This window comes from Narcine bancroftii, chromosome 1, assembly GCF_036971445.1.
Source record: "Narcine bancroftii isolate sNarBan1 chromosome 1, sNarBan1.hap1, whole genome shotgun sequence".
Taxonomy (NCBI): domain Eukaryota; kingdom Metazoa; phylum Chordata; class Chondrichthyes; order Torpediniformes; family Narcinidae; genus Narcine; species Narcine bancroftii.
The window spans coordinates 240302185-240328757 of NC_091469.1; the positions used below are offsets into that span (position 1 = coordinate 240302185).

Genomic DNA, 26573 nt, shown 5'->3' on the forward strand with positions numbered 1-26573 from the left:
GTGTATATGTGTGTGTATGTGTGAGTATGTGTCTGAGTGTGTGTGTGAGTGTGTGTCAGTGTGTATGTGTGTGTGTCTGAGTGTGTATATGTATGTGTCTGAGTGTGTGTATGTGTCTGAGTGTGTATATGTGTGAGTATGTGTGTGAGTGTGTATATGTGTGTGAGTGTGTGTGTATGTGTGAGTATGTGTCTGAGTGTGTGAGTGTGTATGTGTGTGTGTGTCTGAGTGTGTATATGTGTGTGTATGTGTCTGAGTGTGTATATGTGTGTGTGTATGTCTGAGTGTGTGTATGTGTCAGTGTGTATATGTGTGTGTGTGTATGTGTCAGTGTGTATATGTGTGTGTGTCTGAGTGTGTATATGTGTGAGTATGTGTCTGAGTGTGTGTGTGTATGTGTGAGTATGTGTCTGAGTGTGTATATGTGTGTGTGAGTGTGTGTGTGTATGTGTGAGTATGTCTGAGTGTGTGCGTATACTTTGGCACAACCCACGGGTTGGCTGGCGAGCAGCAAATGCAGCGGATGGTCGTGTCGGGCCATGACATTCCTTCGCGTCGGCTGGAGGGGAGGAAGGGGAGTGATGAGGGGAGCGGGGAACTGTCAAACTGCACAGGCTGGGCGCGAACACATCGCGAGTGGCCCGACAGCAGGTTGTGCAACTTTGCTGATGTGCGAGCAACTTTAAAACCCCTTCGTCCTCCTCGCCAGCCAGTCGTAAGACAATGAGAGGCTCTCCACACAGCCGCAACCTCTGGCTGGGCAGCTTTTGAAAAGGATTTCTGTCTCTTCGACGCACGCTTGATTTTGAAGTATCGTTTTGCTTACATCTTAATTATTGGAAATATAGACCAGAGGTTTTTTTTCCCCGAGGAATTACCCAGCTTCTTCTCCTCGCTGACTTAAACGATGAATTATCTGACGCCGAGGTGTCTAGTGAAACTTTTGGCTCTTTCTTTGACCTGCCTGCTGGCAGAAGTGGATGGGCAACAACCACGGGCACCGCAGCAGCGGGAACTTTGGCGCCGGCGAATTCAGTGGAGAAATAACGGGCGCGTTTACAGTTTGCTGAGCCTGGGCTCCGAGTACCAGCCGCCCCAGGGCTCCAGCGGGAGCAGCAGCATCTTCCTGCTGAGCGACACCAACAGCACGGCCGCCGGCGGCGGCGGCCGCAGCGGGACGAGGGGGAGGTCGCCGCCCTCGGCCCGCTCTCCCGGAGCCAGGCAGAGAGAGGCGACGCTCACCCGGCCCCGAGCCCGCCAATCCGGGCCCAGGCAAGGGTCGCAGAGCCCAAGGGCCCAGAATCCGCCACCTTCCGGATCTCGGAGAGACCCCGAGCCTTCTGGACTTGGCGGCCGAACGGTGGCTGCGACCCCCCGGAACGCGTCGAGCCAGAACCGCGGCCGGGTTGGCAATGAGGATAGGATGGTCGGCGACGACCCCTACAACCCGTACAAGCACACGGATGACAATCCCTACTACAATTACTACGACACGTACGAGCGGCCCCGGCCCCAATCCCGCAGACCCGGCTACGGTACCAGGTACTTCCAACACGGTAAGCTGGTCACTGCGAGCCCGCGCAACCCCCCCCCCCCCCCCGCGTTGGTTGGTGCATCTGCCTGGGAGCAAAGGAAATTAACCCCGTGCAATGATGTTTGAATCTGTAGGTTTACCCGATTTAGTCCCAGATCCATATTACATCCAGGCCTCCACCTACGTTCAGAAGATGCACATGTACAACCTTCGATGTGCCGCAGAGGAGAACTGCTTGGCAAGGTACAGTCCGCCTCACCCGAACCGGGAGCTGCTCATTCCCTTGCACAGGTTATCTTCCTCGCAAACCCTCGCCCTTCCCTCCCTGCCTGTCCCCCAGCAGCATTGCCGCTTAACACGTCCGTGGGGGGTGTCGATGATGTGTCGCAAATCCATGTCCATTCACATCCAGCTGGAGTCCGGGGGCCGAGGGGGCACAACGGCAGCGACAGAGAGGGCGGGGGGGTTCCGATTTGGAGAACTCTTTTGGGACTGGTGATAAAACGTGGCTCGTGTGCACACGCGTTATTGCAACCCAATCCCCGCTATGTTGGTTTCATTACAATGTCTAAACCCCGAATGTGGTTTCTTTTTAACTTGTCTAAAGTGCAGATATTTTAAAAATGACCGCAAGTGCCATCCATCCGAAGAACTGAAAACTTGGGTCTAGTCTCGGCTTCGGCCCTTAACCTCCTTCCATTTCCGACAGAACAGTGTTGGGATTTGTCCGCGTTGAGTGACCCCCCCCCCCCCCCCCTTCTCCTGTTGCAGTTCAGCCTACGCCGCCGGCGTCAGGGACTACGACATGCGGGTTCTCCTTCGATTCCCGCAGAGAGTGAAGAACCAAGGCACCGCTGACTTCCTTCCAAGCCGACCTCGATACTCGTGGGAATGGCACAGTTGTCATCAGTAAGTGTGGCCTTTAACCAGACGCCAACCTGTTTCACCCCCCCCCCCCTCAACCACTCTTTCCCGTTTTGTTCTCCTTCAACCGAGTGACCCGTGTCCCCCCACCCCCCACCCCCCACTCCTTTAATCCAACTGGAGGCGCATTTAAGGAGTATGTCAGAAGCCTTTCTGTCATAGCCTGATGAGGTGGAGTCACTTGCCCTTTGGGGCTGCTATTTTGCCCATCCCTTTAGTTTTCAGACTACAAAAATGTTGAATTTACCCAAATGCCCAACGCGCTAGTTCAGTTGTGAAGAAAGTGCTGGCACAGGACGACAGCATACCAATTCAACAGGACTTGGGTAATAGTCAAACAATTGTGGCTTCTTGATCCTGGCTTTGAACAGTACAACAATGTATCTCAAGGGCCCTAGATCATAATGGATGTGGAACTTCATCACTGTTGGGAACAAGTTACCTCTACCAATATAATATATAATGTATTAGAAATTACATCTTTCTTTTCATTCTTAAACTAGCTTTATATCCAAAAGAAATGACCCAGTCTTCTCTTCATTGCTAGCATTCAATACTGCAGCCATTGCTTCTTGATCCTTATTTATTGTACCTTGTCCTTTTCAGTTAATTGGTGGGTATGAATATGTTACTCTGACTTTCGTGGTACGAGTTTATCTTTATTGAGGAAGGAAATGGATTAGATTTTCTCTTACCTAAAGTCGTGCATGCATTCCATCAAGTTTTATTTGACCAATGGTGGCCCAACTGAAGAGTAATACTGAACATAAAGCTCCGGTGAGGCTTGGAGTAGAAATGGAGAATGATAATGAGAAAGCACACACCCATCAAGACAGATCCATGACCAGGCACACAATGTATCAAATTGGTGAAATATCGGTGGTAGAATGCCTATGGATCAGTTAGTATTCTGAAATTCGAAAGCAGCATTCTAAAATAATCTAAAGACTAACTCACACAGTCCTGTGATCTTGGTTAGGGTGTCACAGAGGTCATAACAGAAGGGCCTCACCTTCATGCAAAGCCAGGTAAAATGTAAAAAGGAACCAACCTCTACACCACATCTAAAACACATCTCTGATCATCTGGGTTTACATTGGTGGAATTTCTGTGGGGTGAAGTACAGCTGATGGAGGAAATTATAAAGGACCAATCTATATCTGCCATCAACCGTCCCTGACCGAGATCTTCAGATCCATTTTCATCAATTTTAAGGAATAGGATAACTTACTTATTGCAGGAAACAGACGTAATCAAGGAGAAAGAAAGAGAAAGATGATTATTTAAGATGAAATACTTTATATAAAAAAAATGTATTTTCCTTGGCATAGGAATTTCCTATCCATGTGATCACGGGTCAAAAATCAAGTTTATTTTTGGCTGAGAGGTTTTAAGGCACATTCTCCCACACACATGGTGCACTTTTATATACTTGTTACTTGAAATAATATTGCAGGCATGGACTGGACTGTTCAAATGTTTTCAGGGAGTGAAGAGAGCACCTCTCCTTAATCCAAACATAATTAATTACTGGGATATTTAACAATAATTTCCAGAAATCCCTTGATTTAATGATAGAACAACTGAAAAGTTATTTTTATTATATATGTAGTAGATTATCTATTTAAGGTAGAATTAATAATAAAAATTATGTTGAGGACTCGATGGAGCAGAAATGGGTAAGGTGTGAAGTTATTAAAATGTTATTGATGTTTTTACAGTGTTTATAGGGATCCCTTTAATTTGCAAACACAAAGAATTATTGGCCATTCTTTAAAATGTGAGTATTTCCATTTTTTGACCCTCAAAGGTTTCATCTTTCAAAACTTATTTAGGCTTCATGCAGGAATGTGTTTAAATTTCCACGGCATATATCTGAAATTGCCATTGATTCACTTGATTCCATATATTGTGGAGGACAATACTGCAAAACAGTACTTCAGCTTGTGAAGAAGTGGTGAACCATTGGATTTCCATTGTTATAACATGTGAGGAAACCTGACTTTCCTGTTGGTTGTGTAGTGTCGTTCCATCCAACTCTGATGGCTTACTTACAACTGCAAAACCTGGATTTATGATGGGTTGCTTCATTTTACTGATTCTTACAGAGACAACCAGCAGAAACCTTTCAAATGGAGAGTGGTTTTTAGATTTGTCAGCCAGCCATCTTGCTTTGCCTGAAGTTACTGAGCTTTGGCACATCAGTTGCTTCAGAGATATATTTCGATCAGTGCTATTATTATTATTAGTTCTAAAAGGCTTGACATTGTAACTAGCAGAAAAAAAAACAAGAATAAACAAGAGGATGTGTTGCATTTGGACTTTGATAAGATGGCCTTCAATATATTACGTAACATTAGAGCACATAGGAAATAAAGTATTAAACATAGAAACATAGAAGATAGGAGCAGGAGTAGGTCATCCGAGCCTGTTCCGCCATTCAACGAGATCATGGCTGATCTTAAAGTTCAGTACCCCGTCCCCGCCTTCTCTCTATTGGATTGAGGATGGGGATAGGAACTGGAAAATAGGACTAAACAGATTATTTTAGTAGATTTGGATGAGGCAATTAAGTGTATTATATCAAAAATATGGCTGTCAAGACTGTGAAGATGTGATGGAGAGTCTGAGGGGTATATGGAGAGACTAAGTGAATGGGCAAGGAATGGAATATAATGTGGGGAAAATGGGAGATTACTCATTTTGGTAGGAAAATAGATATGTGCTGTTATTTTGAAAGTTAAGAGATGAAAAAGTGCTGGTGTTCAGGGGAAATATTGGTATCCACATACATGTCATCAAATTTAAGACAGTATAGGCAAAAAAGGAAAGTGACATATTAGTCTTCATTACATGAGGATTTGAGTATCAGAATAAGTAATGTCTATCCCAAATACATAGGATGGTCTCCACATCTGAGGAAGGATAGATGTGGAGAGAATACCGTGATGGTTCAACAGATTGCCACATGGCTTGTCTGCTATATGAGAAATGATTAAACAGACTAGACCTGTATCGTCTAGAATTTGGAAGAATGAGTGGCAAATATTGAAATATTGAAATATTAAAACAATTTAAAGGGGTTGATGTTGATATATCTTTAATAAATATTTCATAGTGAGATAGAGTTTTACAGCATTGAAATAGGTCGTTTGGTTCAACTTGTCCATGTAGATCAAGTCCATCTAAGCTAATCCTTGTGTTTGGCCCACCTCCCTCTAAAACTATTCTATCTAAATTTCTTCTAAACCATTTCCTCTGGCAGCTGGTTCCACATGCTTATACCCTGTGTATGAAAAATTAGCCTCAGATTCCTTTTAAATCTTTCCCCTCTCACCTTAAATCTATGGCCCCTAGTTTTATATTCCCCTACCCTCGGGAAAAAGAAACTATGACTAATGATTTTACCTACTTCCATAAGGTCATCTTTAGACTCCTGTAGGTTTAATTTGGCTGGGCAGTTCAGATCCAGGAGTTAGTCTCCAAATAATGGGTTTACATTCAGGACAGAGGCACCAGAAAATTCTTTGACTGGAAGGTTGGGAATATTATCCATGAGGGCTGTGGAGGCACTGGCACTGAATTTATTAAAGACAGGGATGATGGATTTAAATATATTTAAAGAATCAAAGAATATATGGTTACTGCAGGAAAGTGGTGGTGAGATAGAAGACCAGTTATGAACTGAATGATTGATGGAGCAGCTACAAGGGCTTGGACACCTTTCACCTACCCCTATATTTCTAATGTTCACTAATTGGATTCAAAATAAAAATAATTATATGCACACTTAAGATCTCATTAAAAGCTTGCAGATTGCTTTTTTTTAAAAAAAGATCTGATGTAGATATAGAAATCAAGTGGAAATTTATCACACTGAAGGTGGAATTGCATCAGGGAAAAAGCCAAGTATTTTCCTTTGAGATATGAGAAATGGCTAAAAAGTAGTTCTCTCTGATTATATTGCATTGTTAATTGAGGTTGGTTTAGTACACGAGTTTATGGTTCATTCAGGAGACAATCAAATAGTATACCTGTTTAAAAAAAAAAAAAAAAATTCTGATGATGGTTCCTTTCAGTCAGTTTGTGGGGTTTGATAATACCCTACTTCTCAGAAAGGAACAGCATGTGTGTGTGACGTCTCCTCCCAAATCCAGTGGCATGGTAAAGTTCAAGACGGCTAGGGGAAGTTCTGTTAACCATAACCATATAACAATTACAGCTTGGAAACAGGCCATTTTGGCCCTTCAGGTCTGCCCCGAACTAAGTACTCACCTCTAGTCCCACCTAACTGCACCCTGCCCATAACCCTCCATCCCCCTCCCATCCATACACCTATCCAATTTTTCCTTAAATGAGAAAATTGACCCTGTCACCACTACTTCTCCCGGAAGCTCATTCCACACAACCAACATTCTCTGAGTAAAGAAGTTCCCCCTCAAACCCCTTAACTCTTAACTCATGATCTCTTGTTTCAAACTCTCTGATTCTCAGTGGAAAAAGCCTATCCACATCAGCTCTATCTATCCATCTCATAATCTTAAATACCTTTATTAAATTTCCTCTCAAGTTTCTACACCCCAAGGAATAAAGACCTAATCTGCTCAATCTTTCTTTGTAATCTAGGTGCTAAAACCCAGGTAACATTTTAGTAAATTTTCTCTGCACTCTCTCTATCTTGTTAATATCCTTCCTATAATTCATTGACCAGAACTACACACAGTACTCTAAATTTGGCCTCCCCAATGCCTTGAACAATCTCAACATCACTTCCCAATTCCTGTATTCTATGCTTTGATTTATAAAGGCCAACTTTAAAAAGCCTTCTTCACCACCCTATCCACATGAGATTCTACCTTCAGGGAACGATGCACTGTTATTCCTAGATCTTTCTGTTCCACTGCATTCCTCAATGCCCTCCTGTTTACTACACTTGTTCTGTTTTGATTATTCCTACCAAAATTAAGCACTTCACACTTATCAGCATTAAACTCCACCTGCCATCTTTCAGCCCACTCTTTTAAGCAGCCCAAATCCTTTTGCAATCTTTGAAAACCTTCTTCATTGTCCACAATTCCACCTATTTTAGTACCATCTGCATATTTTCTAATCCAATTTACCATCTAGATCATTAATGTATATGATAAACAGCAAAGGACCCAATACAGATCACTGAGGCACACCACTTGTCACCGGCCTCCAGTCTGACAAACAGTTATCCACGAAGACTCTCTGGTATCTCCCTTCCAGCCACTGTTGAATCCATTTGACTAAATTAATAACTAACGACTGAACCTGTTGCAGTGAACGACCAGACCAAGCTTTGATGCAAGGGTTGCCCTTTCTGTGCTTCACAGCATGTGTTTGCTTGATGGCTGTGGGCCATATGAGAGGGTTCGCCCGCTCTTTGACAGGTCGATTTTCATGCTGCAGGGTGTCTAGAATCTGTACTGCCTGTGCACTTGTATGTGTACTCGTGGCTTAGAATTTTAATTTGCTGATGGTCAAAAGACTCCCATGGGGAGAAAAAGAAGGGCCCACATATTTCTTCAATACAAAATAAGAATAAAATATTCCATGTGTGGGAACACTAGGAGATTAATTGTTTTGCTGTAAAACTTCAACAATTCACATTGTGGCTTTGTGGATATACTATTTGGCATCTGCAATGGAAAAAAAATGTTCAACAATGTGAATTGGTTGATTTGGCAAGGACGACAGAGGGTATTAATGTGTTCACTATGTCAGCAGATTGTTCTGATACAAGTTAGAGCCAATTCAATTTTATTCCCTTTCCAGCTTCACAGCTGTGGCTGAGATAAATAGATTTTCAGGTCTATGCCACTCTGATCGGATTTACAACAATGTTTTGGATGGCTCCAAATAATGTCCTATGTCGAATTATTCACTTTCCACTCTGTGATTCCTCACACACACAGATCTGTTAAGATCCTAATTGCAAGATTATTGAATTTGCATCACATCACTTCAAAGCCCTGCATGCTGGCGCTAATTTGATACAAATGAAACAATAAAAAATGTGGTGGGTATATGGAACAAGAGGAAGTGGAGCCAGGTACAGTTATGCCATTTAAAATAGTTTTGGCCAAACACCAAATGGTGCAACCTTCATGGCCACCTTATTTGGCATGAATAAGTTGGCCTATTTCCCTGCTGTCAGTGAATTATATTTGAAACTATTAACATATTCTTTGATTTATTCAAATGGTCAGAACATTTAAATTCTTGATAGGCTCAAGTCTCTGAGACTCCCAAAACACTCTCATTTGTAAGAGTTTCACAGCTCAGCCAATCTTTGTAAATAGGTTGCTCCTACTGCAGATTTAGAAATATAGAAGAATGAGGTGTCAAAATAATTTTGTCCTGTGTGTGTTTTTTTTTCTATCTACTGAGTCCAGGAGTGCCTGAAGAAACAGTGTTATTTATATCGTCAACCCCATGCATCAAGAGAGGGTCTTTAAATTGTCAGGGATGTGGAGTTAGTGGTGGAAGATGATTTTGAGCTTCAGTGTTTTCCTAAAGGAAAGTAGCTCAATCAAAAGTGACAAGAGGAGAAGCTGATAATATGTTACTGAATAATGTCAAGGGTCAAAATTTCATTTTAATTCATTTTTTGAATCGGGGCATTCCAGATTCATGATGTGGCCCTTTGACCCAATGCCCATGCACACCAAGGCACCTTCCTCAAGCCCAGTCCAAAATTTATTGCCCATCCCCAAGTGCCAGTCTCAGTATCAGGAGTAATGTATTCAGGATTCAGATAAGGAGAAACATTTTTACAATGAGAGTTGTGAACTTGGGAATTATCTAGCATAGAAAGTTGTCGAGACCTGTTCATTACATATATTCAAAAGGGATTTAGATGTGGCCCTCATGGCTAAAGGATATGGAGAGAAAGCAGGTCATGGAAGTCAAATAGAGAGCAAAAAGGACATTTGGAGATCATGTTGTAATTAATAACATCTTAAGGGTGGACTAATAGTGAATTGCAGTTTACCAAAAGAGGTACATTTCCATGTTGGCAAACAAGTCAGCCAGTAGGGATGCCTGTTTAATCATTAGTTTGGTTACTTTGGCCACTCTTATAGCTTAAGGCAAGTGAGAGAGTCACATGTGACAAAAGTGCAATCAGGCATTGAATAGAATAGAGTCTGGGAATCCCGAACAATGAAATGAGGATGGGTTGGAAAAGAAGCTTCATCTCCTGGACAAATAAACCATGAAGGGAGGGTGGGGTAGTTTTTAACAATTCAAGATCCTTCCAGGGTGATTGATCTTGATCAAAGCAGATCAATGCAGTGACAGACTGGTTAATTTATCAAATGAAAGGGGTATTTATTCAAGTTTAAAATGAAGACTGAGGAAGGAGAGATCCTGTATCAAGTGAAATGACCAATAATGGGAGATTATGTGGCTCATACTTTGCAAGTGCTCATTTGTCAAATGGATTCTTAATTTACAAGTTGTAGCCTGGTGGAGATTGTTGTTATGATAGTGGGTTATGTACTTAGTTTTCCATATGATCACCCAAAATCAAAGTAGCATCCTTTTTAAGGATACAACCACATTGCTGTTTGTGTACGCTTATGTTATCCAGGTGGTCCTCGACTTCTGACCTAAGCAAGTTACGTCCACCCGCACATATGACTGAATTAAAAAAAAAACTCTATTAAAACTACTGTACAAGTACATATTTTCTATTAAAAGTACTGTATAAAGTGATCCCCACTCCTGGCAGCATTCTGATGTCCACGCTTCCCTCAGCAGCCCTAAAGTCCCCGCTCTCTGTGGCAGCCCTAAAGTCCCCGCTCTCTGGTAGCCCTGAAGTCCCCGCTCTCTGTGGCAGGCCAACGACCCCACTCCCCGCGGCAGCCCTCAAGTCCCCACTCCCCGCAGTAGCCCAAAGTCTTCACTACCCGTGACCGTCTGACGTCTGAGTCCAATGACTTATTAAATACTAGAAGTTCATATGGGGATTGGGATTATCTTTATTGAAGATTCTGTATGTACTTTTACATTCTTCATTAAAGATTCATTTGTTAAAAATCTTTAAACAAGATCATAAATTTTTTTTAAAGATTTTAAGATTGGTTGGGTTTACCCACCACGCATGATTAAACAAGATCATAATTTTTTTTTTATCATGCGTGGTGGGCAAACCCAACCAATCCGAATTACAACCAATTTGTCAGTCCCAATTACGGTCGTAAGTCGGGCACCATCTGTATACTTGGCTGCTTCACTCACTGCCTTTACTTCAAAGGTACTTCATTGCCTGAAAATATTTTGGGACTTCCTGAAGTCATAATATATAAATGCAGTCCTTTCTTTCACAGAGAGAAAAAAAATTATACTATATTAAATTAAAAATGAAAAGTTTGAATATTATAATTGTTGCTAAATTACTTAGGTTATGAATGTATCCAACCAATTACCCATTGTTCAGCTGGCAACATATCATGCCAAAGTAAACAATGGAACTTTATTTTCACAATTCAGTCTATGTTACTTCACTATTTCAAATCTCACGTGCTGCTTATCATTGCTGTTTTACTTTCCATTAATCCTCATTTTTCTCCAGTTCTTTGTGCAGCCTTAGGGTTCTTTGCATTGTTATTACAAAATGAACTTGCCACAACAATTGAGTCAGCTTGATGACTGATATTCACAGGTATCCATTAGTTTAAGCATCGACATGAAAAATGCAACAGGATAGATTTTCCACATTTGGCCGGCTCTTTCCTTACTCGTCTAACTCACTTGCCCAAGTTCAGGGCCAGGTTGGCAGAGCTAAACCTCAGGGAGTTCAAAGTATACAGAGAAACTCTGAAGGAAATAAGCCAAATGGAATTTATATCCAGAGTGCCGGTGAGCTGTTATTTTGACCCCAGCGCAGTAATAGTAAAGTAAACCTTGTATTATAGGCACTACCACAGCATGGATGAATTTAGTCATTATGATCTCCTGGATGCCACTACCCATAGAAAGGTCGCGGAAGGTCATAAGGCCAGCTTTTGCCTGGAGGACACATCTTGTGACTACGGCTATTACAGAAGATATGCTTGCACCGCACATTCACAGGTAGGTGAACAATAAATTAATATCATTAAACAGCTTGCCAATATTAGATACGGTGACAGCACTGGTTTTCTTTTGATATGTACCATTTTATGATTCCATACTTCTGCTTGTATAATTATGAACGTTAAGTAGTGGATTGGCTTTAGATAACCATGAGAGATAAGAGCAGAATTGGACTATTTGGCCCACTGAATCTGCCCTGCCATCCATCATGGTTAATTTAATATCCCCTGCAATCCTATTCTCCTGCCTTCTCCCCAAAACTTTTGATTTCCTTGTTAATCAAAAACCTATTTTGTCTCCATCTTAAATATAACCATTGAATTTTTTAAAAAAAATGGCAGCACTGCCACTGGTGTGGACCTTGGATGGCAGAGATACAGCGCTTTTCTGTAGGGTCCTACTGCCCTATCCTACTACTGACGGATCCATACAGGCTTTAAACAGCCTGTTAAAGGAGACGATGGTGTTTTTTTTTTTAAAGACCTGCTTCCACAGAGGTCTGTGCCTATGCTGGGGATGAGAGGTTGCAGACTCCGCGGGAGTAGTTGGCCAGTACAGGGCTCCAGAAGTGGGGAGTACACCCCTCCACACCACGCTTGGGAAAGGAGAAACATAGGAGATAACCTTGCAAGACAGTGACCGTGGCAGCAGACCAGTGAAGGGCTCAGCTGTGGGCTGTTGGTGACATAATCGAAGGACTCACACTAGGCTCCGGGCAGCTGGAAATTGGCTCATGGGAACCAGGTATCAGTCAATAGTGATAAATTAAAGTGTGATTCTGTTTTCATGTTTAAAGATAATTAAAAGCAACTTTTTTTTAAGTAACAATTTTCTTGGTGAATATCTATTGCTGCTGGGTTTTGGGGTCCTCTGGGCTCGTAACAAGGCTAAATTTGGAAGTACATCAGCAGTTAGTAAGGAATCCAGGAAAAGAGGGTACAACAATTCCTGATATTATCCTTTGCTTTCAAACTGCTCTCCATTACTTAAAGTTTAACTTTTAAGTGGACACTTTTCACTTAATTATTTTGTTATCTTTTTTATAACTTTAACAATTTCATCTATTTGTATCCCTTTGGTTAAATTTCATTATTAGGTTCAGATCATTAAGTGAATTGAATTTTTAAATGTGTGCAGAATTTCTAGCTCTCGTCCTATTATTGACCAAGTCTTCGGGAATGTTGGTCGGTGCAGTTGCCTGGATATGGAGGCCCAGCTTTTACAGAAGCAATTACCTTCTTTAAAATTTAAGCCAGCAGAGCTCTGCCAAATTCTAAAGTTTTCCACCTTCTGCAGGGGATCTTATTTTCTCGAAACGGTTGGAAATTTGTTGAGCAAAGCTTTTCCTTCTGCATCTATGCTTACTGTTTTAAGTAGCTGGCTACACATGAAAAAAAAAAACCATTGATGTGGGTTTATATTTACAACAATTTGCTGGTTGATGGTACTTTTTTCCTTGCGTGCAAGTCAGGGATTTCGAGATTACAAAGAATGCTCTTGGCTTTAAAAAAGTGACAATGTAAGAAATTATTTTGTTTCAAATGTAGACATGTGGAATGAAGTTAAACTGATCATACATAGCTATTAACACCAACAAACATACTTCTTGTTGCAAAAGAAAGTATTGCTGGTATAGGTGGTGAGGGGTAAAAAAACGGCTTATGCTAGAAATACACCCCCTGTCTTTGATAATCTGCTAACCATTATTTGCCTTGACTGTAAAGGTTTCTGAAACTATGAACAGGTAGTAATTTTGAGATAAAACATCAAGACATTTTGTGTCACCATTCAACAGCATTTAAATGATGTAATCAAGTTGTTTTGAATACAGAATCAGTTTTTTCTTTGTTTAATATCAATCCCTGATTGCCCTGAAGTTATTATAAGCAAGTGACAGTGCAGAATTAAAGTGACATTCAATGAGTTTTTAAGGACATTTGGGTCTTCATACAACAACCTGACAACTTTCAAATGTAATTTGAATGCAAGTTCCTAAAGACCACATATATTTTATAGATACGTTCAGATTATTTATATTGGCCAATTCAAACTTTTATTGTGGGGACAAGGGATACTCAATTTGCTTTCTCTTTGCTTGTGCAAACTTTATTGAAGTTTTTAAGAACATTTGGGACTTCATACAACAACCTGACAACTTTCAAATGCACTTTGTCTCGCCTTTCAATTTGCTTGTCTCAGTGAGACAAAGTACATTTGAAAGTTGTCAGGTTGTTGTATGAAGACCCAAATGTCCTTAAAAACTCATTGAATGTCACTTTAATTCTGCACTGTCACTTGCTTATAATAACTTCAGGGCAATCAGGGATTGATATTAAACAAAGAAAAAACTGATTCTGTCGCTGATAAAGCATTAACACAAGTTCTCTAAGGTGGAACTAAATATGAGACTGATTTAAAATTAGCTAAGTATAAAAGTACAAATCTTTGGGGAAAAAAAACATTCAGCAATAAAATACAATTATTTATATTAAAATTGAGTAAACCAAATACAAGATTTGGTTATTAATCTGGAATATATATTGTACACTGTTCTAATGTTGTTAATTGAATTGTTTGCAGGGATTAAGTCCAGGGTGTTTTGATACCTACAATGCTGACATAGACTGCCAATGGATTGATATTACTGATGTTAAGGCTGGAAACTACATACTGAAAGTAAGTGATATTAAACAGCTATTTCAATGAAAAATCATATATTAGGAATTGTCACTGACCAATTTCTTTATTGTTTCACAGGTTGCAGTGAATCCTAGCTATTTGGTACCAGAATCAGACTATGGCAATAATGTTGTACGCTGTGACCTTCGCTATACAGGCCATCATGCATATGTCTCAGGCTGCAGGATTTCACAGTAAGTGTTCATGAATGTATCAAAGATTTCTAAAAAAAACTTTGTAACTTTGATATAAAATATTGAAGTTAGTATCAAATATAAATATCTTGCATTTCAATAAAGTTTGCACTCAGTGATTAATGATAATGCAAGTATTTAATCAGTCCAAGTAATCTCTGCTTTCTGTGAATTAGCATAGACTCAAAGTACTTACACATCAGGGCAGAATGGATCCCAAGTTAACTTGTGAAAATATAAAGCTAAAGATGAAAATCCTTGTGAAATAGATCCCATACAGTAGTTCAAAAGTTTCTGTAGTTGTCATTGTAAATTATACCATAGTGAGTCACCAAGATTTTCAACAAGAGCAGATAATTAGAATCATATGTATTAAACATCACAGATCAGTTCTATATATTTCTTTGCATTAGTCTGAATAAATGAGAAATTATGGTCAACGTATCTTACCAAAAACATAGTGCACATTCCTGTAATACAGCCCAAAAAAACTGATCTAATATGTCACTGACTTGTTATATAGTTTTATTTGACATTACGACTAAAAGCAGACTAATGGTTCAGAATAACATTTATTCATGAAAATGCAAACCAATTAAATCACTGGGACTGGGAATGGTGAAAATTTTAAATTTAAATGTGGACCTACAGGCCCACGAGTCCGTGCCACCCAATTTACACCCCATTAACTTACACCCCCAGTACGTTTTGAATGGCGGGAGGAAACTGGAGTCCCTGGGGAAAACCCATGCAGACACGGGGAGCTCTGGAGTTCTGTTTTCTCTCATTACTTTAATATGCAATTATTGAATCTTGATGCAATTGGGAAATAGTTCAAAAAAAATAATTGTATCAACTAATTGTATATTTATATTCTAAATATTTCTCTTCAGTCATTTCTTTCTAACCCTTGGGTGCAGCTGAGTTTTAGGTCATTTATTTTCTTCTTTAATTCTTAATATCCTTGGAAAATGTGCTGCTCTGTTCCCCTTACTCCCCAGCCATTATCTCCGTCAGCTCCGGATACTTTGGTGTATTCCAGATTGCTAATTTTGAAATTTGATATCATTAAGTTCTATGTTTTAAAAAATTAAAAAAAAAATTAGACATGCAGCACGGTAACAGACCATTTGGCCCCTGAGTCCATGCCACCCAATTTGCACCCCATTAACATACAGTGGGAGGAAACCGAAGCCCCTGGGGAAAACCCACGCAGACATGGGGAGAAATGTACAAACTCCTTACAGACAGCGCGGGATTCTACAGACAATAGTTTTACAAACTCTATATTGAAATTGTCAGCAGGTTTATTTATTTGAAATATTCACAGAATAATAAAGCTCACTGAAGGTATGCTATGAATATGCATACTATGCATATTGGCAATGCTACAGATTGCGAGGCAGGACTTCTTGTCCTTGCAAGAAAAAAATGCAACGGAGTTTGAGGTTTTAACTGAGGGAACTCTAGAATCTCTAGAATTAAAAATGACAATGCTATCAAGTGGTCTTATATTTCTGTAGAAAACCTTGCAACAATTTTCACTGCAAGCAAAGGAAAATCTTTCACTTGTACAACTTATGATTTTGACTTTTAAAACAATTTATAGTATCCTCATTAATACGGCAGGTCTCAATTTCTACTTCATCTGAGCTAGTACAGCTTTTTATTAACTTATTTTTGTAATTACAGCAAGATGATATATTTTTCGAAGATCAAAAAGTTCAGACACTCAAAATACACTTATGGTGCCAACTGCAGTCAATGCTTTATTGGTAAAGATGTTTGCACATGTACTCAGACCCCATTAACAATCTGCAGAATTTGAATATAATCATGCTAATGTGCTCTTAATGCTGCCATTTTGGTTCTCTCAATGGTAACTAACAGGTTTTCTTAAAAAGGCATAGTCAATACACATTCAATTGTAAGAGTACATTGTAAGAGCAATTTAAGTGATCATATATGTTTTTCATACACCCGCTGCCTTCCTGAAAATTATTGCCATTTTCCCAGAATGCACGCTGTGTAAAAAGGTCAGAACAGGAATGAGGGTACCATTCCTGTTCTGAGATTTGATCTCCTAGACCCCTAGTAAATTTCCTGGAGCGCCTGCAGACTAAAGTGAACTGCAGGTGATCTGTGAACAATGGGCTAATGAATAGTACGCCCAGCTTCGTTAAATACCGCACTTCAGGTATTCTGTCTAAACTCGCAGTGTGAGATGGATGTTGAAGCTTTGGACTTTTCTGTGTGAATGGAAAGTATTGGGAGACACTTCAGAATGGAAAACCCACATATTTTCATTTCTGAGTCAAACTTTCAGGAAGGCAGCGGGTGTATGAAAAACATATATGATCACTTAAATTGCTCTTACAATGTACTCTTACAATTGAATGTGTATTGACTATGCCTTTTTAAGAAAACCTGTTAGTTACCATTGAGAGAACCAAAATGGCAGCATTAAGAGCACATTAGCATGATTATATTCAAATTCTGCAGATTGTTAATGGGGTCTGAGTACATGTGCAAACATCTTTACCAATAAAGCATTGACTGCAGTTCCTTCTATAATAAAGGGGAATGAGCAAATGACAAATACCTGGAAGATGGGAATGGGAGCAAATGTAAAAAGAGGAGGAGGTGCAGAGATAGCCTCCCCTCAGTGTTGCATTTGGGGACCAATTCAAGGAAGCATTGTAAGAGTTGTCTGCCTTTCATTTAAGATTGTTCCATTGAAATCAACCAATGTTACAGGTGCAGCTGCAGATCAGGGCATTTCTAAATTGCCAGTATCTATTAAGATGCCAGTGGAAATAAGTTGTATAGCAGTTGTCTTTAAGATGATGTAAAATCTTGCAGTTTGCCACACATAGTTGTAAAACAGAAATGCCTGAAGTCATCTACTCAAAAAGAGACAATTTGCTCTCCCCAGAGAATGGCAGATGCAGAGAACACATGGTTCACGAGGACCGCAATGCTATAGGATGTGACTAATTAATTTAACACTGCTGCATTTAATTCAGAACCAACATGGATTTCATTCACTGTAAGTGTAGAATGGAATAATGAGTGGCTTCATAAGAACATGAGTAATAGAAATGTGAACAGGTGATCTGGCCCACACATCCTGCTCCATCATTCAATACAATCATGGCTTATCTGGCCTTACACTCAGCTCCACCTACCTAAATGATCCCCTATAATCCTTAATCAAAGTGGGAGAATGGATCAGCTCATAAATGAATGGTGGAACAGAGTCAATGGGTTGAATAGCCAATTCTGCTTCAATATCTTATTCCCCTACAATGCAAAAGTCTAATTGTCATAAATGCATTTAATGAGGGAGCCTCAACTGCTTACTTGAACAGTGAATTTCACAGATTCACTACTTTCTGGGAGAAACAGTTCCTCCCAATTCTCTGTCCTAAATCTATTCCTCTGTATTTTAAGGAGAATTTTCCCTTGTCCTGGTTTCACCTAACAGTGGAAACAACTTTCCTGTTTCTATCTTATTTATCTCTTTGATAATTGTATACGTTTCACAAGGTCCCTCCAATTCTTCTGAATTCCAGTGAGTATAGCCCCAGGCAGTTCAATCTCTCCTCATAGGCTAATCCCTCAACTCTGGAACCAAACTGATGAAACTCCTCTGCACCATAGCCAGTTTACTAGAACTGCACGTGGTTCTCCAAGTGCGGCCTCGCCATTACCTTGTACAGTTGGCAGCAGAACCTCCCCGACCTTAAATTCAATCTCTCCACCAATGGACAACATTCCATTGGCCGCCTTGATGATGTTTTGCATCTGAAAATCAATCTTTTGTTCAAGCACTTCCAAGTTCTTCTGTTGACCAGAATGCTGCAATCTTTTACAATGGAAATAATAATTGGATATATGTACTATTTTTATTTCTTACAAAGTGGATGACTTTGCACTTACCAACATTGTACCCTATCTGCCAGACCCTTGCCCTCTCACTTAACCTACATTTATGTTCTCCTCTTCCAAATGATTAATGTACATAATAAACAGTTGTGGGCCCAGCACTGACTCCTGGAGCACTGATTGCCGACCACTCATTCATATAGAGATAACTAATCCTCTATCCATGCTAATACATGGATCTTTATCTCATGGCTAAATCTTCTATGGGGTACCTTGTTGAACTGCTTCTGTTGTATACATACAACCATCCCACTATTCCTCTCCACTGTGCTCATTAACACCACTGCATTCTGCATGCTCTGAATTGCAGCTCTTGTGTAAAGGGAACTATTGTGGAAGTGAGAGGGTCACAAGAGGTGTGTATTTCTAAACTGGAAAATTATATGATTTGGGAAGGATTGGTGGTGATATTGTGGCAATGCTCAAATCTGCCGTGACGAACTGGCCCCGCTTGTTACGCGCGGTCGGCGGGGCAGTCACAGCAGAGATAGCGACACGTTCCCATCTCTTCTACTCCACGACGGAGGTTGGCTTGCGTGCTTGTGCCAGCTGAGCGAACGCGCGGTCTGGCTTCGCAGCTGAAAAGCTTCCTTGCTGCAACCTCAGAGCTCACAGTCTGTGTCTCCAGTCTATTCACACACTCGCATCCAGCTCACTACATAATCAGGTATTGTTTATTTATCGCAATTAACACCATAAAGCGTTAAAACCGAGATAGCGTTCCTCTGACCCAGCACAAAAACTGCCTAACAATAAAATGCAACATGCATTCAATTTTCAGAAACCAGACAATGGCACAGAGACAGGAAATGTGCCAAATGAAATTAAATATTTATCAAATTGAATTTGTGTTAATAGCTTTAGTTCCTAGGAAATCTATAGGAATATAATTGAAGTCAGAAATAGATTTGGGCATGGAGAGATGCCACGCAGAACTTCGTAGTTGTATACCATTAAAGAAAATTACTTATAATCTGCAAGATAATTATCATGTTTTTTTTAAAATATGGAGCCCATATTTAGAAAATTTTGGTTTGCATGTATGATTGACTCTCTGAAGGCCTCGCTTCTTGGTTACCTCCAAGAGACCTCATTGTATAAATGTTTTATTTTCCTGGCATTCTCCAGATTTTCTTTCTTTCTCTTTTTTTCCTTTTAGGGGTGGTGGGGGGAAATGAGAGATGGGAGGGTGGAATGATATGTACCACATGTATAATTTATTTTGAAATAATCTAGAAATGAATGTAATGTAACTACTATTGTGGTTTAAAAATTTATAAATAAAGTATTAAAAAAAAAGGAATAGTACCAAATAGTTAGTGAATGAGTTAAGAAATGTTTGGCGTGGTTAGACTAGTGTTGTGATGGATATTTTATTTTTAAAAATTTATTAAGGACATGATTGCTCTCACTCAGTCATCTCAAGAACAGCTGCTTCCTGGTCACAGCATCCAGATAACCACTGAAAAAATTCCATGGGATAGGCTTGTTTCATTAAAAAGGAATTCAAGGAAGACATTTCATTTACATATAACAGCAATCCATTTACATTCATCTGTGGGGCATGAGAATGAATTATGTGGGAGGAAGAAGCAAATGTAAAGGTCCCACCATCTTCTCTGGTTTCTGCCTCAGTGCCTTAGCGACAGACAACCAAAACTGACCCTGTAGGGGTCAGAATTTACAGCTGTCTGTGCCGTGGCAGTTAGTGACTGGTGCATGTGACATCTTGCCCTTAATCTTCTGCAATGTGTTTGGGTTAAGTAGGGCAAAGGCCCAATGACCAGAATGCGCTGCCATTCTCACTGTGGCGAATCAGCAGTTCTTTACCTGACACTGTGTCCCACCCCATCATTTTCTGTCTCTACTCTCCTGCTTCACAGATTACGATTCTTTGATTATAAAAGTTTTCCTTATGTGAGATTCATATTTTTCATAGATCTTTACTGAAATGTATTGATGTCGGCACAAGATTCAACTGTAATCAATTTTCCTTTTCCTTTTCAGATATTAACTTCACAAAGAGCTAGATGTGTTGTAGAATGGATTGAATCAGTAATATTTCCAAGTCACAAACCAAGTCGAACTTCAGTTTCCTCACATGGCACCATTTCAACTTAAACAATCCAATCAGGTATTATTTGCAGAAGATGTTAAAATCTGAGAGAATTAAAGTTTCCACTTTAAAACCCATAACACTGTGTTTGGGCCCCTGCAACCTGTCATTACTGTTGCAGTCGAATTTATTTTGATACTTTAACTCATTCATTATTGATTGGTATTGTGAAGGCCCTTGCTGCAGTTTATATCCATTCTGTCTAAATGTATTCTCCGACAACAATGAACTGCAGTGGGAATTGTGCCAAATGGTATCTGGTTAGTGAATGAGTTAAGAAATGTTTGGCGTGGTTAGACTAGTGTTGTGATGGATATTTTATTTTATAAAATTTATTAAGGACATGATTGCTCTCACTCAGTCATCTCAAGAACAGCTGCTTCCTGGTCACAGCATCCAGATAACCACTGAAAAAATATCATGGGATAGGCTTGTTTCATTAAAAAGGGCGGAAGTCAAGGAAGATATTTCATTTATATATAACAGCAATCCATTTCCATTCCATACATTCATCCGAACACTGAAACCTTTGTGAAAGGCTGACTACCTGTGGCCATGCATATATGGTTACACAAATTGTAATCCCAGCTGAAATATGATAATTATTTCTGTTTGTTCTTTGTATTTATGTAGTAGAGGTGTAGAAATATTCATGCACTTAAACTCATCAGTAAAGATCCCAATAATATATAAATTACTATCTCATTCCAAATAATGTGTTATTGTTCATCACTACATTTAAACGATTACGGATACTACATATGTCTTTTTGTAAGTTTGAATCTCTTATTTTCGTCACAATTAACCCCAATGACCGGATGATATTTATTACTGTGGAATAAATGTTAAATGCATTTCATTTTCTTGCACTACATTAAAAAGGTTTATAAATCCATATTTTGAAATTTATGATAATCAAATGTAAATATGAATTTTAGAGTTTACGAATGAAAATGCTCACAATTTGTCTCTATGACTGAAGATAGTTTGAATCAGTAAACAATAATAACTCTAAAGATATTTCACTGCAGAAGAATATAATTCTCAAAATAACACTTAGTGTTTACAAAGTATTAACAATAATGAAATATAATTGTCAAATTGATGTAAATTTTCATTTTTACATTCAGTGCCATTTTTAATCATAAATAATTTGAATTTTAAATAAACATAATATCAATTAGTAGTGTAACAAATTAAAGCTAGAAATAAAGAAAAATATTGAAGACTTAAATAAAGTAATATGACAAATGCTGAAGTTCAGAAAAAAGAAAAAATTTTCTTTTTTAAAAATGACCAAAGTCAAGGCTTTAAATCTTGAAAAAAGACAGATTTAAACAAAATGCTTTCATCTCTGGATTAGAAGTTGATTCTTATTGGGATCCCTATCAACTCTGTGTGTGCTTAAGATTTAAATGCAAATATATATTTAAGGAATAAAATCCAAGTAATTTAAGGCCTAAGGGTGTGATTTCACAATGACCTCAACACATGGGTCACTTATGCACAGTGACGATTTAGTCACACATAGAGATGGTCCCATATAAAATGATGGGCGTTCAGAAATATTAGCAATTTTTCACCATTTAATATCAATGATTTCTGCAGAAGTGAATTAATTACCTTGCCTATCCTTCATAGGATGTTGGTTGGCACTGTAAAGAAAGTGACTCATAAACGTTATTACATTTCTCAATTTAAAGATTGCCTTTGGATTGGCCACCAAAATTATGGTGCTCCCTGCATTTAAATTATTGTGTAAATAATGTACATGAAGCTATACGACTTATATTTATCAATGGTGACCACACATAATCAGTTGCTGTAATTGGAGGAATGCAGTGGTGTTTGCTTTGTTTCCTTTCATGTAGGACTTGAATTTTTCAGTTTTTATTTTTGCTTCATTTCAGGGTTTTTTTTCTTTCATTAGTGTTTTCTAAAATTAGTTTCATGTATTAACAAAATAACCAATAAGATGTATCAATATAAGCAACAAGGTAGCCACAAACCAATGTGCTCTATCTACACTGCTTCCGCAAGCTCTAGGGTGAAGATATTCTTTATTTGAAATGAATTTGGCCTGATTTTAGTTGAATATATGGGTGAGATCCTGCCACTTGGCTTTAGCTCGTTGCTTTCATGCAACCAGTGTATTTTGTCATTCATGCTGGTGCTTTATTCAACATGCATAAAAATTCAAATGAGCCTCCTTTGGCATCTGCCAGGAAATGGGTTTAGCACCAAAAGTGATCCTGTAAGGTACAAGGTCAACACGAAGGTCTGCAGATGACCCCGTGGTTGAAGTAAAAAACACAATGCTGGTGAAACTCAGCAGGTCAAAGAGTGTCCTTTACACAGCAAAGTTTCAGGCTTGAGCCCTTCTCCACCACTGTGTTTTTACTGTAAGGTACAATGGTTCTCTTTTTATCAAGGCAGAAGGCAACTTGGTTGAATACTGGGCACCCTTTGCATAATTGTGGTCTTTGAAGAGCAAAATTGTTTGTCTGGACGATTTAGGCAAAACCTTCAATTTATCTAACATAATTATGCACATCTCTGGGTGTTTGTAATGTGTTTCCATTTGCACTTTTCTTCCATTATTGTCATGAAGGTCAAACTACTGACCAACACCTGCTGTATGCAGCATTCGGAGAGAGAAAAATATAATGAGCATGATGTTTTTATTTGGTATTTTATTGGTTCTGAAATGTTTTTAGAAATTATATTTTCCAAGTACTTTTCAAGGAGATTTTTTTTAATCAGTTAAAATTGAAAAATTCAAGCCCTATGTACTGGACATCACAATAACAGAATAATCTACTTTGTAAGGCCTAAAAAATAAAGCACTAACAGTACTGATGCTGAAAACAAACCAAAAATCAATTAAAGATTCATGAGGATCAAAAATGACAAACTATTCAATTAGAGATGAATTATTGGTCTTTGAGCCTGATATTTCTATGCCAGCTCTTTCATCCAATTTCTGGTTAGGAAATGCCATGGAATCTGCTTCCACAACTTCTCAGGAATGCACTTGGACAACAACTTGCTGCATTGAACAAACTTCCCCTTTGGTTCTTCTTAAAGTCAACTAAATTGGAATTCCACTCTGATATTTGTACTTTATATATCTTTTTATAAAACCAAGGCTTCTACACTCAGGAAAAAAAGATCAAAGGGGATTATATGAATGGTACCATTCCTACTTGACTCACTGGTCCTATGTTTTTTTAAAGCACTAAGATTATGATTTAAAGACAGTCTGAATACCCATCCGATGAGTTATTTTGATGCCAGTAAGCATCATTTGAGCCCAATAAGTGTGACCTACCTGAAGCGGGCCAGCTGCCTTGTTCCATCTGATCTGGTTAGGAGGTTGAAGTTGGCTGATGTCTTCCCTGAAGGTAAACTGGAAGTTAAAATGCATCTTTACTGTTTTTCGTTTAGGAATTTAAAGTACTTTGAAACACTTTTCAATCAAATAAAAGATGAGCAACACAAGAGATATTGGCAGTACGTTATTCATTTCACAGCAAACTAAAATAGTCTATTCCAGTCAATCATTTTCTTTTCACTGGTATCAACAATGCACAGTGGGTTGGCAAAGAGCAGTATTACAATTGCCTGTTAAATACTGAAAACTAGCCCGAAAGCAGACAAATTATTATCCTTTTCCTGTTTTTAATCTAAATCATCCAGTTGAGGCATTAATGTTGTTGAATATGGTATCAAAAGTTTTTGGACATAACCTGACATTTAAAGAAAAATATATAACTTACCTCCATTCGTAATCATAGTTACCATTGTTAGGCTTTCTCTGGAGGTGCTTGCTCATAGATGAATTGCAACATTATGGAAGACAACACTGCTTCAAATGAAAGTAAAATAAGTACATGTATGAAAGTCTTATTTATTGGCCTTGGGGAAAATGTTTTACCATTTTAAAAAAAGTGAATGCAAAAGAAATTAGGTTAGTTAAAATTAATCATAGCCTCCAGTTTCCAAAGAAATAAAACAACCATATGCTCCAATGGGTTTTATTCTCAATGATTGTAACTTAGTATGCATCTTACTACAAATGGAGCAATGTCAATTTGGAACTTAGGACAAGCCTCAAGTTTCATTCAAAATACAAAGAAAATGCTATTACTGGAAACATGCTTGGTAAAAATTAAATGCCACTAAGGTTACAAACCTGTTTTTGTGCATCTCACTATTATGTATCTGCTTTATACTGAAATTTCATCTTTGAGCTGCAGGTAACTAATATTTCTAGAAATTATTGTATCTGTACTTGAACCTTATATTTACTTTCAAGATAATTTGTAGATGGTAGACATGTCATGGCTATTCCTATTTCATAATCCAGAGTTATTTGCCTTATATCATATTGTGAGATCTTGAATAAAATGTTTTCAACTTGTGATATTGCTTTATGATTTCTTGCAGAGGCATCCAATTCATTTATGGATTTGTTGAGTTTAATTAGATCACAGATAATATCTTTGCAAATACCTTGCTTCACATCCAATCAGGTTCAGCAGTAAAAATAACTGAACAACTGCGATCAATGGCCTATGATCATCAATAAATTCATGTCCAATTTAATCATTTATGTGCTCTCATCATCGGAGAACCTGATTTTCTCAATGCTCCACCAAAGCCTGAGTACGTCTGGGATTGTCTGATCCCGGAAGCTAAGCAGGCACACAGGCCTGGTCAGTATGTGGAGGGGAGACCACTGAGGGACACCAGGTGCTGTAGGTTTCTGTGAGGGGCACCTTATGGTAGACAAAAGTTTAAGGATTTCATGTACATTACATTTAAAATGTATTAAGTGACAATAATGGAACCTTTATCTTTACCCCACCCCCAACAGAAAGCACGTGGCACTGGGCATGAAGTGGAGTGTGCAGTCATTCAATCTCTATTGCCAGAAAGTCTTGTCACTTCTATGTGTGATGGTACCTTCTTTTGAGAGTTGTCTTCAGGGGTTCCTTGCTTAATTTGGGTTGCATTCAGCTTGCCATAAAATACTTATTTATGGTCTTGAAAGCCTGTATGAGAGTGAAGTTACCTACTTTGCTGATGTCAACTCACTGCAGGCAAAGGAGTATATTTAACTCTTTCTGCCTTGCAGTTTCCTGAACTATATCTAAAACAAAATCTCAGGAAGGAGAGTGAGAGAAAAATGAACAGAAAATATATGCGTGTATACACAAACTTAGGGGTGGGGATGGAATAGAGGTTGTATTTGTTCTGTCAGGAAGCAAATGCCTCTGAGAGAGGAAGAGAATGAGTGATGGGGTTTGGCTGAGCAACCTATCCTGGATACAAATAACCCCTATGAATGAAACAAAAGACATACATTCCTTGCACTTTCTCCACCAAATGTCCAGTGAGTAGCAGCCAAGGCCTTTTGATCACAATGAGAAGTAGCTGGAATTTCCATGCACGTAGTAGTTCGGTAAATCAAGTACTCTTAAGTATGGAGTAAAACTGAGACGTCTGCAGACACTGTGATGGTCATAAAAATGCAAAGTACAATAGGAGCCCAGCAGGTCATGCAGCATAACATACATAACATGCAGCAGAACACACGTAACATGCAGAACACACCTAACATGCAGCATGACACACGTAACACGCAGAACACACATAACACATGTAACATGCAGCATGACACATATAACATGCAGAACACACTTAACATGCAGCAGAACATACACAACATGCTGCATGATATACACATGTAGCATGACATACACAATGTGCAGCATAACATACATAACATGCAGCAAAACATAAACAATACATAACCAATGTTTTGGGCCTGAGCCCTTCTTCAAGGGATGAGCAAAAAGCAGGTAGGTGCGTGAATAAGAAGGTTGGGTGGGGGGGGGGTGTGGAAGGAATAAAGGGCAGAGGGAGCAGCACAGGCCAACAGGCAAAAGGCCACCATTGGACATGGAGAGGACAGACAAGGATGGGCAAGGATTGATTGGGGGAAGGGGGTAGCTGTGAATGCAAAGCTGGAGAAAAGGAGACAGAGGGAGATCGAGATGGAGCTTGA

General features: G+C 39.1%; 1 protein-coding gene across 1 annotated transcript; it reads left to right on the forward strand.

Annotated features, from left to right (window-relative positions):
• The first annotated feature begins 579 nt into the window (after positions 1 to 579).
• On the forward strand, positions 580 to 24924 carry LOC138740665 (protein-lysine 6-oxidase). The gene is made up of 7 exons (XM_069893652.1): positions 580 to 1556; positions 1669 to 1777; positions 2306 to 2443; positions 11404 to 11560; positions 14144 to 14239; positions 14321 to 14436; positions 20392 to 24924. The coding sequence occupies exons 1-7, from the start codon at positions 908 to 910 to the stop codon at positions 20396 to 20398; spliced, it is 1272 nt and encodes a 423-aa protein (XP_069749753.1). The 5' UTR covers positions 580 to 907; the 3' UTR covers positions 20399 to 24924.
• Positions 24925 to 26573: the final 1649 nt, after the last annotated feature.